The sequence below is a fragment of the Patiria miniata genome, unplaced genomic scaffold, assembly GCF_015706575.1.
Source record: "Patiria miniata isolate m_02_andy unplaced genomic scaffold, ASM1570657v1 HiC_scaffold_9, whole genome shotgun sequence".
Taxonomy (NCBI): domain Eukaryota; kingdom Metazoa; phylum Echinodermata; class Asteroidea; order Valvatida; family Asterinidae; genus Patiria; species Patiria miniata.
This window is the reverse complement of record NW_024037076.1, coordinates 22,845,503-22,860,480: the sequence shown is the minus strand read 5'-3', so window position 1 is coordinate 22,860,480 and position 14,978 is coordinate 22,845,503. Positions and strand designations below refer to the sequence as shown.

Genomic DNA, 14,978 nt, shown 5'->3' with positions numbered 1-14,978 from the left:
ATGTACATGTACATGTTAATGCAATACAGCTCAACACTGCTAACTTGACAAACGTAGGGCCTACATGTACATAAAATTGAACACATGACACAAGTATGCATGTGTAAATACAAGTACAGTGCTTACATTACAATTCACAATACAAATTGTCAACTCTGAACACAATATCAATACAGCAACACTGTACACAATGTAATGTACAGCTCACACACAACACATGTACAACATTGAGCCATACCACAGACAACCATTATACCAACTGTTTCCTGTCCTTCACCTAACCCACCCATCTGACCCTTTGACCTCTACTTTTTATTATTTTGTACCCCAGAAAGTGCCCATTATGAGGCACTGTTAGAGTAATGAGTTCATACAGTAGAAGAACTCTCTGATTATACATGTACATGTACATGTACATGTACATGTACCGGTACCTCTACCTCCGTTGGTGCATTTTATAACAATTATTTTTGTCAATTTTAAAGATTGTGTTAGTGACACAAATAAAGCTAATTTAATTTGATCAAGTTATTTATACTACGCAGTAAATAACTACATGTACCTCTATACATTTTGGAACTCATTGTAAATAAACTTTATTTTTAACTACGAGTAAAAAAAAATGGGAGGGGGGAATGGTCACTTTTTAGAACGAGCTGAAACCTCTGTCAGAAAGCTAAATGGCCACTCTTGAGGGACTGTTGTTTAGTTCAGGAGAGTTCAAGGCAAACATTCCACAAACTACATACTATTCAGGAACGAATTTTATGTACAATACATAGAGCATTCTGAAAGGGTAAAATATTCAAGCCATGTAAATTTGATTTCTTACATAAACAACATGAGTACAAACAAAGAAACTTAGATAATAAATATTTGGCTGAGCTTTCTATGGAAACTGCTTGGTTGAAGTTCAATTTTGGGTTGAGGTTCCGACCCAGGAAAAATTTGGGAGTCACAGAACTAGGACTGGTCCAGAAACTGTTGTGATGACTCACTCACTATACAACATTTGTATTGTAAAGGCCCGCCTATCCCACCTGTTAGTAGTATATGAACTTTGACCCAATATCATTGATAAGTGGCTCTTGATTCTATGAGCATGAATGAAACTACCGGTATTCAAATGTATGTACATTGTCAATTAGAATGTACGCCCCCCACAAGCCAATATCCACAATTATCAGGCTTCCAGTGGTAAAAATAAATCAGCGTATTGTATGCTTTTGAAAAAGAACCCAGATGACTGCAATAAAATCAATAAAAGTACCCAGATGACGACAATAATATTTTTGCTATTGTCCTCATCCAGGTAGTTTAACAAATTTCTCTGATTCCCGGTTAATCAAGAGTGTAGAAACTCACAGTTGCTAACCAGTGAAGAGAGGGTAGCAATGGTACGCATGCATTCGGTACTATTGTGCCAACAAAAATGGCAGCTTCAAGCCGCGCAAGATTTGCTTCGGTTAGCGAAGAATTCGATGAAATTTGAGAAGAATATATTGCACTCGCTAAATACAATATTGGACCCGTGCAATATATTCTTGTATCCCCCTCAAAGCCATCCAATACTATATAATTGTTTTTCTCTGATTCACATGGCAGATACACAAATCCAAGCGAGCCTGCAACATTTTTTCCCACGGCGGTGTGAAACACGCCGTGGGCTTGAGCTGCTTATGTTGGTTGGTGGGTTGGTGGGTTGGTTGGTGGGTGGACACTTTACTCGGCCATATATTGTATTCATACAACTAAAGCATTACAGCTTTGCATTTGAAGACTGGTTTTGCAAACACTGTTGCGCATGCGTCCAATTTGCATATTTTTTGCATTTTAGATCACACCCCATTCCTTTTCGTTTTCTGTACTCTCGAGGTACCGGTACGGCCGCGAATTCTCATTTCCTAAACTACATCCATATACATACACGGCCCGGGTGCACGGATGGTGCCGTAAAGCCGTCTTCACACGTTACCCGGCCGCCGTGGGTTGTACCACTTGGTACTTGTTAATCACTATGTCAGGATATTTTTTTTCTTCTTACTAATTTATTTTACAAATAATGTTCTTGGAAATGATGTAAACATTATAATGTGATATCACACAGTTCTTGGAATAAATATACAAATATTATAACACACGTTCATGGCTGCTCTTCATTTACTTAGTGTTTCTTTAACAAAGTAATACCTTCACATAATGAGGTTTTCCAATGTCCACGTGCACATGTTACAGAGAGCCGCCCAATAACAGTAAGATCGTAACAGGTGATCAATTAATTATAATGACCTACCTGTGTAACATTAGGCTGGTTGGTGTCTTTGCCATCACCTGTCAGTGGGGGTACTTTGTGGGCGGGGACGTCGGGTCTCTCCCGCCTACAGAGAAGGCAATGTTCTCTGTCCTGAGAGTAGTCATGATCTTGCAGGTATGGGTTGATGGCACGCATTGGGAGCTGGGTTAAGGGCTGCAGAAAGACAATTCAGAAAACTGTGAGAATAACTATTCTAGTGATGGGATTGAAATCCGGATGTTTAACATTCAGTTTGAATTCCACTATTCGGTTTTGATTTTGGAACCGGATATTAGAAACCAACTTTAAAAAAATTAAGCCTACCATTTGTTGTGACACAGGCTAAAGAAAACACCAGAACATCCCCCAATTTGTTCTATGGTCTCTGATTGTAACTGGGCTTCTTGGTATACCCGGTATGAGTAGCCAACCCATTTGACTTATCAGAGAGTTCCCATCCTTTTAAAACATTACAGCTGTGGAGTGTTTTTGTAAAGGCCAAATGGTCACTGAATCCTGTAAACTATCCCCAGTCATTGGGAGGGCATTGCATGCGGCACCTCACCCGTCACTTTTTGTTGGCATGACTGTGAGCTGAATGGGAACTTCCGGTGAAATCAGATTATTCGGTTTGAGAAAAAAAATTGGATTTCAAACCGGACTTTGAAGTCTCCGATTTCTACTAGCACTAAGAATAAATGATCAGACGATGCACAAAAAGCTGCAGTATTAGGCCCAATTACAATGTATATGAGCTGCTATGAAGAGAACAAAATGCTTAGCAATTTTACATGTGCTATGTGGATATCATCAGGAAACCAGTCACAAATAATACTTAGTTAAAACACTAGAGACCAGAATGATTAAGTACCGGTATGTGTACATGAACCAATCCATGCATGTGCACTTATATGAATCACTGACGTTATTCGGGTGGATGTAACCCTCTTTAAGATCCATAAAGAACAGACGACAACCACGGCTTAGTGTTTTACTTTCAGTATTTGTCCATAAATATATCTGATGACTTGTTACAATTTGGTTGTGGTTGAACGCAGTGGGAAAAAAAGGAAGTTGCACTTCTGAGATATAATTGGAGACAAGGTCTATCTCATCATATTGCATAATTTCCTGTGAAATGCAACAGCCCCTGCTGGACAGACTCCAATTGGAACAGATTCTGCAACAAAGAAACTGTGCTCCTGGATGATTGCAAAATGCAAAAGCTGAAGAAAATATGTACATACATACATTTGTGTACATGTACACACAACATTCCCCCTTGTATGTTTGTTTTTCTTGATTGTGTAAGGTCGTCACTTTAATTTGCCAATGAAGTTGGTGTTGAAATGGTGAAGTATTGTAATTTGTTTGTCCCCTTCAGGTAAACACAAGTAAATACTTAGAGGGTTGGCTTGAGCAATATTACATTTCAAATCTGAACTAACATCGACTAGAACTACATGTATGTACTGTAACTTTATGTAAGAATAAATCTGAGCTGATGGCTGAACTGACCTACTGCCAGTAAACTTGATCATGCAAATTAGCAATCTTTATCATAAGGAAAATACTTCATCCTACCCCCTAAAAAGACCCAGATATTTGTAAAATTAGATTTAGATAACCTGGAGTTGGCACTAAATTAACGGAATGCATCTTTAAGAAGTTCACCTGCCACATTTAACCCTCAAGTACTGTAATGCCAATGTGTAGGGTGTGTGCTCAGTCTGCCAAGGTCATATGCATGGACAGACATGTACACTGAGTGTAAAGGCTGCATGAATTGTAAGCAGACTTCCTGTTCAGGTACCCATACATGTCTGGCTACCAATCACACTGGGCTTCCCCGTTTTTTGAAAACTCTCACCAAATGTATATTCCCTTTAAACAAGCATTTTTGAATGATAATTTTTTTTAGTCATCTTACGGTATACTTTCGTCCATGAATGAGTGTGAATGATTACTTTTCCTGAGTGATAGTCAATGGCCAACAACAGATTTTTGGATACCGCATCATCATTTTTTATGAAGTTGGTGTCAAAATGTCCAAAAGACATCACTTTACCAACTCATAAAGGCTTGGCATGAAGAAAATCCTGTGGTGATATCAGGGAAAAAATGTAGGTGGGGTGGGGGGGAAGGGGTAATTTTCACTCCCCTTCCCAGCCATGAATGTTAATGCACCATAATATTGTGTCAGTCTATGTATGATTAATAAGCAGGCGGTTCAAGCCTTCAGTCCTTCCCAGCCTATCTTTCTTGAGAGGATGTCCTGCTAATTTACATTTCTCAGGCACACTGTACAACTTAGTAGACGCGCTGGTCTTCAAGGAATGTAAATTTAGACACCCGACTTACAATTCCGGGCTGTAACCACATGCATGCCGATACAATCCTGCATTCATGGCAAGAGGCCAATAGGACTAATTGCTTTTCATATTTTTTTTCTAAATGTTTTCCAATAAAAAAAAACACACTTAAACTATTGTGTATGACATTTGTATTTGTTTAGTGAACAGTTCATACTTTCAAAGGCGATTTCTTTTTTTTCATTCTCAGATAATTTTTTTTATATCTTCCATATCTTCCATATCTTCCGCACCGCTTCTGAATCTGCCTCAACCCATTAACAGTGATTGTTGGAGGATTTTGAAGGATTGAAGCAATTTGGAGGAAGGTGGCAATTGGAGGATTTCGCAGGACTGAGGATGGGTCCTAGCCAAAAGGGCCTACGGGTTAGGGTTAACATTATAATACAGATGCTGAGTCAATGTTGCAAGGTTTTAAGTACATGTACAACTTCAAGTGGGGTCCGTAATTTTTTTTACATACTTACGTATGTATAAATATCCCAAGTTTGTGGATGGAGAATATACATACATTGTATATTTTAACAAAAAATACACTACAGTCACTGGCAGGTGCATATATTGTACTTTATAAGGTACCGTACATCTACAAAATAATATACATGTACATGTACATGTACAATGTTGCGTGTTGTAAACTGTATTGGATGTGAGTAGGGCGGAGTGTACCGGTACATGTACATAAATGTCTGTAGGCTATGCATGAACGATGCCAAGTTTCCTTGAACAAAGTCCAAAAGTCTAGGATCTTTGGGCATCCCCACAGGCTGTTTGCAATAGTTTCCTTTCAGATTCAGGGAACTGCAGTAGATGTGGTTCAGTAAAAAACAATAAACATGAGAATTGAGATTTTACGATTGGTGAGTTTCCAGATAGTGGTTCTGCATGTTTACTGTCTTGACTGTTGTAGTCTGAACAGAACACTGAAGACAAATGTCTTTTATATCAGAGGGGTTTCATTTTTTTTTAAAAATTTACTACACTACATTCTGTATGGTCCTCATATTTTAGAATTTCTCCATGTACATTAATGTGTATTGTGTAACATGTAAACTAACATACACACGTGTCTGACAGCTGCACCCTTTCTGAGTAGCACATGAAAAAAGAGACATCAATTAGCCAGAATACATTGTTCCTGATTAATACTTCAGTTGCTATGGTAAATCCACTTAACTTAAGTTTTTCACACGAAAAGTATAAATAGACATTACATGTACATGCCTGTTACATTTCCATTAATTTCATGGTGCAGCACAAAAATGTACATGATACATGTACATACATGTATCAGGGTAGGAATGATACAATGTACATTAATTATATGACCAACTATGATCAGTTTTCTAAATTGGCAATAGAATAAATGTGTTACTACATGTGCATGTTGTATTGAGAAACCTGCCCAAATGCATGCATATACATGTATGTGTACATACATGCATGGGTGGTACTGAGAAGCAGTTCTTTTTATCATGTCATTATCCATAGTAGAGAGTGCAATCCTATGTCAATGTATTGAGCAGACTTGGCATGTACACAGCATGCCTAGGATAGTTGGATACACACTGCCTTGTATTGATTAGCCTTAAAGGGCCAGGCGTGTCCATTCACTACTTGTTTACTCCTTGTTTTGTTGTTGTACTCTGTTACTATGGGACCTTGCCTAGATACGAGTGCAAAAATGTCTCTTCAAAATCAAAGACCCATTAATTTGTCAACTTCAAAAAGCAATTTGTTCCTGTCACTGCAGTATTGTCCAACACTCTTACCAGATGCCGATACATGTACATTGTATTTCTTTGTAATGGATTTCAATGGTTAACTCAAATTCAATCTCTCAAATTGTATGCAATTGAAACTGGTAATTCTTTTTACCGTGGGATAATGTACATGTACCAGAGAACATTGCAATAACATGTATGTAAGAGTGTACCAGCACTTTTCAGTTTGCAATAAAGAAAGCATGCAGTAGACGAGACCTGGGGCAGGAGACTTTGACAACTGAAGTCCCAAGTCTTGCAATTTGATCAGAAATTCTTTGTCAATCAGTTGGCACAGTGTTGCTGTGGTCTTTACTCCAGTCAATGGATTTTGGATAAACACTCTTAGGGCCAGGTGTGGAAAACATGGTTAAGCTGAAGCAATGAAGCAAGTGTTCAAGAAAAATATAATACTGTAGCTTTGGAAATTTTTTTAATGCTGTTAACTGTGAGTTTTGCAAAGGGGCTAACAAGGGACATCCCCCAAACAACACTCCTCCATATATGTGTGAGACCCTAACACGAACAGCAGATTGTATATGGCCCTGATACATTATTATATTTTCTAAATCTATTGGTAATAATAATATTGCTATTTTGGGGATGTACATGACTGTGAATACTCAATGACAGGCAAATATAGATATTGCTTGCTTTGCTATGAAGTGGGAAGTTCAAACATATTTAACTAATGGCTTTTATTGACTGTTGTAGGTCAAGTTTGTCAATAATCATCAAAGGCATAAAATATAACAAGTGCACAGCACCGATGGTAATAAATGACTAGTAAATACTTTTCTCCCCAACGAAGCACAGAAAATATATGTGAAAACTTTGTATAATAAAGAATGTGAAATGTGCATACATACATGTAGAACGCAATGTTGACAAATTTATTAACTTACATGTAAGTACATACACACGAATACCTATTCTTTCTAGAACAATGTTCATAATTATACAAACACTGTTTCTTCTCTCTGGATTAAAATAATTAGATTTTTCAAGCTGTAAAATAAAAGAACATTTTATAAAAAGGACAAAAAGTGATGTTCACTGTCTTTGACTCTTGAGTATATTTGAATATTAAGTGTGTGTAATATTGTATGTGGGATCCACTTCATGCAGCTTCATAACATGTTATTATTGTGGCAAATTGATACTGAAGGATTTTGAACAAGGCATCGTTTTCTGAGAAGAATTCGAGCTGTAGCGTGGCCTACCTGAGGAATGCTGTCCAGATTCAGCTCAGACAGTGTAGCAGACGTTTTTGCAGCTGTAATTATCTGTAGTCAGAAAAGTAAACACACAAGAAAAAAGTCAAGTTTCAATCTTCCCAAAATCATACACAGCCATAAAAACGTAACCTATCGGAGAAACCGCTAAATTTTTGTTCAAATTATCTTTTTTTTCACTGATACTATTGCACAACAATAATTCAAGAACATTTTTATATTATTAGAGTATAACATGTAAAGCCTTTAAAGCCAAATTACATGATGCATATCACTCTAACGACAGGACTGAATGAATGTACCCGGTAGGTACACATACACAAACAGTTTGTTGTTATCCAACAAATGATAAAAAGTTTCTACTATTCAAGTACAATGACTCTTCATTTACAGAACTATTTCTTGTGGGGAGTTGTAGGGGAATTTTTAATTTTATCAACACAGGTACACGTATGTACATGAATGTGATGTCATTATTGGTTGTATGTTGTCATTCTCAGTTCCTTCAATCTACCCAGCTTCTTCCTTTTCCTTTATTTAATAACTTCACAATTTTAATATCGTACTGTTTTTATCTGCATATTTGTATTTTGACATTAAAGATGGAAAAAAAAAATTGTTTCCTGATGCTGAAACATAGTCGAACACCTTTATAACACATTAACAAGGTCCTTGCTTTACAAATTACCTTGTTATAACAGTTACCTTGTATTAACAGTATTGGAAAACAAAGGAAAACAAAGAAAGACAAAGACTTTGCTTGTTATAAGCATGACATTGTATTAACAGTGCTCTTCTTATCAGGGTTTGACTGTAATTATTCACATTCTTGGTACACGTACACCTATTTTTTCATTTCATTTCATATTGGTTTATTTCAATCCATTATCGCAGTTAAAAACTGAATTGCAATGGATGTAACCAAAATTAATAAATTATTTAACGCCAAATCAACAAATTATTACTGCATACTGTACGGTGAACAAATACATTGTTCAGTGAGTAACTTTCTCTTGATTTACATTGCAATTACAGGTATGCTAGGCACTTAAAATTGTTTTGCTAAAGTTTCTCACAACTACATGTGTCACATGAAATTACATGTATCTACACATAGCAATTTGCTACACATAATTTGACATGCAAATGTACATTATAAACAGTATTCAGTCTAGGAAGAGGTTGTGTACATTAACCCTAACCCACCTCACTCCTCCAAAATCCTCCTGGCGGTTTTGGAGGATTCTAGAGGATTGAGGATGAATGGTGATTGAATCAAATGAGGATTCTGGAGGATTGAGGATGAATGGTGATTGAAGCACATGAGGATTTTGGAGGATTGAGGATGAATGGTGATTGAAGCACAAGAGGATTTTGGAGGATTGAGGATGAATGCATTTTGAGGCAGGACTGTCTGACAATTTTGAAAAATTTAGGCGGAGTTGCAAAATTTTGGAGGATTTTGGAGGATTGAGGATGGTTGTAAGCAACAAGGGCCTAGGGGGTTAGGGTTAATTAACGCAAACAGTTAGCAGGCATAAATATTCCCAAATTTAAATCAACATTTTAAAATTTTTCAAAGGAATTTTTTCCCCACATATACTAATTATCTTCCAGACGGTACAAAAATTAACACATGTTCAGGCAGTAAGCACAAAATATTATATTTATGAATATTGAGTGGTAAAGACTATGGTAGGCAACAAAGATATTTTCAACAAATATCTGCTTGGTAATTTGCCCCATAGTATTTCAAACAAAAGAAGAAAAATCATGTGTAGCAAGTTTAAAAATATACCCCCTTTGTTATTTTTTCTTTCATCCCCATGTTCTATATTCTTGACTTAATTTAGGCTGCACATGCAGCTTTTAATATATAAATTATGCACTGCATACCAAGGCATACTTTCATGCACCTTGGCTTAACATGTTAATAAATCAATGTTACTCAGACATCACCAGAAATACATACTTTTCTGTCTTCATCTCAACATGTACATGTGATATTTTGTACATGTATCTTTCGTGATCGCATTCATGCTGGCAATGAGTGCTAGGCAGGTGCATATCAATCATGATTGTAAATCCAGACTGGTTTCCACCCGGTCCTCTCATGAATCGTGATCGTTTTGAATTCGTGTTGGTGAGAACCAGTGTACAGACAAGTTCCTGATCTCTTAGGTGTTGTTCAAAATAAGTTGAATTTATTGCGGTGGGAACCAGTCTAGACATTATCATAATCAATAGGCCTATGCAGCTACATGTATGCATATGTTGGGATCCCTCCATGGATCTGCACGATTGGTCGATTACGCTGCGTTATTAGTTGATTGCGCTGCCATCAGTCGATCACCTTTTTTTTACTAATTCATGGTTCTGGGGGATTGTTTTGAAAAAGGAAAGTCAAGTCTGAGATTTCTTACTCAATCGACCGATCCAGCAAGTGCGTTTCTAATTGACCTATCGCCATTTGCGAGTTGGCCACGCCCCTTAGACAACCTTATGGAGCTTTTGTACGCTAAGATTTGTTTGTCCCAGATGTTGCGTTTTCCGCATCCATGTGTATATCATGTAATTGGACAATATTTCACAAGCTGCGTTGACGCGATTGTAGCGTGATTCTTCCGCGATAGACAGACCATGCCCCTCTTTATATTCTCCCTTCCAAAATGGATGTTTTCAAGGAGGCCATTTAGCCTCTGATTGTAGCTGCATTGTGGTCATGGTCTTCTTCAAGGAGCGAATGTATCGCAAAAGTCAATAATTTAAAATAAGCAGCAGCGCTCGTGGATAACGGTTCTTCAGGAAACAGTCGTTGGGTATTTCATGTCACGGCAATTCATGGCTGTATGTACCCACACATAAGTGATTTAACCGACATAGCCAAATAGCCAGTACTGGAGCTAACATCTTGGTCTTCGCCAGATGTGAATACACAAGAACATGACTTAGCCATACTACTGAAAACCCCTGTTTTTCTTTGGCCGCCATACTGGAATGAAACTTGATCGATACATGGACTTCCACTTCGGTTATGTTGGCAAATTAATTTCGCCAGAAGGAATCACTAGGAAGTCCTAATTTTGGCGAAAAGTGGAATGCTTGACTAAGTGAACCCGCATGCTAAGTATCAGGCCGAATGATTCCCATGAAAAAAATCCATCATTTCCATAACTTTTTTTAGCTCATGACAGTATGGCCTTTAGCGCGCACGGTCATGCTATTTAGCGCCAACAAACATGATACACAACAGGGTACATGTATGTGTCGGTCGCTATGAGGCTGTGTGCGTCGACTCCTTTTTAAGGACGATGTACTCTTCAGGAAACAGTCGCTGGCAGGTGAAAATGGACCATTTTTGTAGAGGCCCTTTTTTTAGGGTCTCTTGCTACCACACTCGACGAATAGGTTATGTCTGTTACGCCCCAACTATCGCATCGGTCCCAACTATAGTTGGGCCTGTCCCAACTATAGTTGGACCTGTCCTAACTATAGTTGGGCCTGTCCCAACTGTAGTTCCACAGTTGGGCTGGTCCTAGTTGGGACGGTCCCAACTGTAAGTTCCACTGTTGGGCTGGCCCATCTATAGTTGGGCCACTCCGATCTTTTTATTTTGCAATGTCCCAACTATAGTTTACATTGATGTACAACTATAAAACGTTCCCTACAGCTCTGATACACGTCTGACTTTACTGGGGACCACTGAAATTAGCTATTGATGGGGCGAATCTATAGTTGGGCCACCCCAATCTTTTTATTTTGCGGTCCCAACTATAGTGTACATTGTTGTACGATTATAAAACATTCACTACAACTCTAATACACATCTGACTTTACTTAGGACCAATGAAATTATCTATGGGTGGGGACCATCTGTAGTTGGGCCACCGCAATATTTTTATTTGGCGGTCCCAACTATAGTTTACATTGATGTACGACTATAAAACATTCCCTACAGCTCTGTTACATGCCCGACTTTACTTGGGACCTTTGACATTAGCTATGGGTGGGGCCCATCTATAGTTGGCCGGCCATGGCAATCTTTGAACTTTGCAAAATGTTGCTGGACAATAAAACCCAGCAGCTGGACAACTCATCCAACTAGGCAGTACCACGTGACCGGCCAGCCTTGCGGCATGCATGCACGACGAATACACGGTGCCAACGCCGCGGAACATCAACAAGATCTATCAAGCATGAAGCATCCGGCGCAACTCCAGTCCTAACTATAGTTGGGCCGACCCAACTGCCGCACTATAGTTGGGACAGTCCCAACTATAGTTGGGACCGATGCGATAGTTGGGGCATAACACTTCTCCAGTGCTACATGTGAATGAATATGAGCATGTCAAGCTAATTTATGGGCATGATGGGGCTAGGTCACAGACCGAGTTGGTCACGGACCGAGTTGGTCACGGACCGAGTCGGTCACGGACCGAGTTGACTCGGACCGAAATGGTCACGGACCGAGTTTACCTGAAAGCATGTATTTCGAGGCACAATTGCAGAATACCCCGCCACTTGATCTATCCACCTCGTAGCCGGCTACGAGGTCACGGTTGGTTGACCTCAATAAACATTCTCAGCGCTACTTGTATGTACTATGCGTCATGCTCCATTGCACTCCCACTTCGTAACCGCGTAGCCGCCAACAGGGTAGTTGGTTTGGACTTAGAATTTTTTCAGCAACTCCCATTCCTTTTGTGTTGCTTCGTTCTCAAGCATATTCAAGGGGACTCCCACTCCGTATCCGCGTAGCCGCCAACAGGGTGGTTGGTTTGGACTTAAAAAAATTTCAGCAACTCCCATTCCTTTTGTGTTCTCAAATAATGGACCCCCACTCAGTATCCGCGTAGCTGGCATGGACTTGAATTGTTTCTTTTCCAGTGATTCCAACCTCGTCATGCTCGTACTACCAGAGAATTTAGGGGTGCATTTCCGAGTGGCAGGGTATACTGCAATTACTCCCATTTCGAGTTGCCAATCAATGCAATCATGGCAATGGCTAGACCCGTGAACGTGGCTTGTATTTTGTAAACTACAACGCCACGTTCACGGGTCTAGGCAATGGCTAGCCCCACTAGTGTGGCTGCGGTATGCTGCGCTGAACCTCTGGCCACACACCGTGGTCCGCGCACTACTGAGGACATTTTCATAAAAATTGCAGGGAATTTCTTACATATGGTTGTATTCTACGATGTCCCATCTATCACTTCTGGGATGCTTAGGTGTAATGATGTTCAATTTTCCGAGATATTCTTGAATCTTTCTGGAGCCCATATGCACTCGTGAAACGTCCGGTGATGGCAGCCATTGTGAATTTGCCGTAGATCCTGAATAGAGATCAGTGCACGTGGCCCCCAGACGATAAATGCATGGTAAAGGAAACAGCCGTCGCATTTGCAACTCGCGCCCTCGCTCGACAAGCAATTTGCATAAACGCGACGTCACAGCTTGAGGTCATCTCTTGTCACATTCAAAATGGCTGCCATCACCGGACGTTTCACGAGTGCATATGGGCTCCAGAAAGATTCAAGAATATCTTGGAAAATTGTAGCCCCACTAGTGTGGCCGTCGGTATGCTGCGCTGAACCTCTGGCCACACACCGTGGTGTGCCATGCATTTATCGTCAGGGGGCCACGTGCACCGATCTCTATTCAGGATCTACGGCACAGGAAACAGCCGTCGCATTTGCAACTCGCTGCCATCACCAGACGTTTCACGAGTGCATATGGACTCCAGAAAGATTGAAGAATATCTCGGAAAATGGAACATCATTAGACCTAAGCACATGCTAAGCATCCCAGAAGTGATAGGTGAGACATCATAGAATACAACCATAAGAAAGTAAGAAACTGAAAATGTAAGAAACTGCCCTGAATTTTATGAAAAACTTCGTCCTCAGTAGCGCGCAGTACCACGGTGTGTGGCCAGAGGTTCAGCGCAGCATACCGACGGCCACACTAGTCAGCTAGTGGGGCTAGGAAAATTGAACATCATTACACCTAAGCATCCCAGAAGTGATAGATGGGACATCGTAGAATACAACCATATGTAAGAAATTCCCTGCAATTTTTATGAAAACGTCCTCAGTAGTGCGCGGACCACGGTGTGTGGCCAGAGGTTCAGCACAGCATACCGCGGCCTAGCCCCATAAATGTGGCCTATTTACTGGACTGCCTCCGTAAACATAGGCCACACATCCACATGTACAAAAATCGTGTCGACGGAGCCAAATTTTGATTTTCACATTTAGGCTTAGTTTGTAGGGTTTTTTTGCTTTAGAAGCATACTCACCCTCTTTACAGGCTAATCAGAAAGTGCTGCCTTTTTCAGATGTCTAATTTTTGTGAAATTTCATGTTGAAATTTTGATACGCAAACGTGTAAAAATGAATCTGGAAATTTCACGAAAAATATACATCTGAAAAAGGCAGCACTTTCTGATTAGCCTATAAAGAGGGTGAGTATGCTTCTAGAGCAAAAAAACCCTACAAACTAAGCCTAAATGTGAAAATCAAAATTTGGCTCCGTCGACACGATTTTTGTACATGTGGATGTGTGGCCTATGTTTACGGAGGCAGTCCAGTAAATAGGCCACATTTATGGGGCTAACCGCGGCCACACTAGGCAATGGCATATACTAACCTGGTCACCAATTCCTGCCTGCTTTTGTTGACGACTGGGTTTGGCATTCCCACCGCCACCACCCCGTTTATTCCTCCTTCTTTTACTTCTTTTCATGTCGGATGCGCTCATATTGATGCCTGAATATGTATCTTTGGATATCAAGTATTCATCGGGCACAAATGGTTTGCTTGTTGAAAACTGCAGACGTAAACTAAGTTCGAGTTTTCAGTGTGCCTCTCGACGTCGCGACTTTCACGGCAATTTGTCATGGAATCTTACCCAATCCAATATGGCGACTTCCCATCAATTTGTTTTTGTTTATAAAATAAAACTCTCACATAAATCTTCTCAACAGTAAATATTTATACAATTATTAAAAATCAATTGTTAACGAATATCGTATTACTGAGAATTTGGGAGAAATTTTCGCTTAATTTTGGCAAATTTGAAAATAATTCGCCAGACCTCCTCTGACGTCATTTGTGTGGAGTAAAACTCGAACAAGCGAACATTCCGAAAAAAACGCTAAATCTTATTTAGGCAATTGATATTTACAAGTTTGGGCTGGATTGTTTAAAGGAAAAAACTCAGCTTGTTTCTCCGACATACAAATGCACATTTTTTGAATAAAAAAAAATAATTATCATATCCAAACAAATTCGCTTATTTGTTTTATATTTGTTTC

General features: G+C 39.5%; 1 protein-coding gene across 2 annotated transcripts in view; it reads right to left on the bottom strand.

The window, feature by feature from the left end:
- Positions 1-14,554, bottom strand: part of LOC119719936 (protein FAM193A-like) — a 31,437-nt gene extending 16,883 nt beyond the window's left edge. For both annotated transcript variants that reach the window (XM_038189419.1, XM_038189420.1), the window contains exons 1-3: positions 14,312-14,554; positions 7,652-7,714; positions 2,294-2,467 (exon numbers count right to left, since the gene is read on the bottom strand). In XM_038189419.1, coding sequence (XP_038045347.1) covers positions 2,294-2,467; positions 7,652-7,714; positions 14,312-14,422 — 348 coding nt within the window. In that variant the 5' untranslated portion in view covers positions 14,423-14,554. The remainder of the gene's footprint in view (positions 1-2,293; positions 2,468-7,651; positions 7,715-14,311) is intronic.
- Between the last annotated feature and the right edge of the window lie 424 nt (positions 14,555-14,978).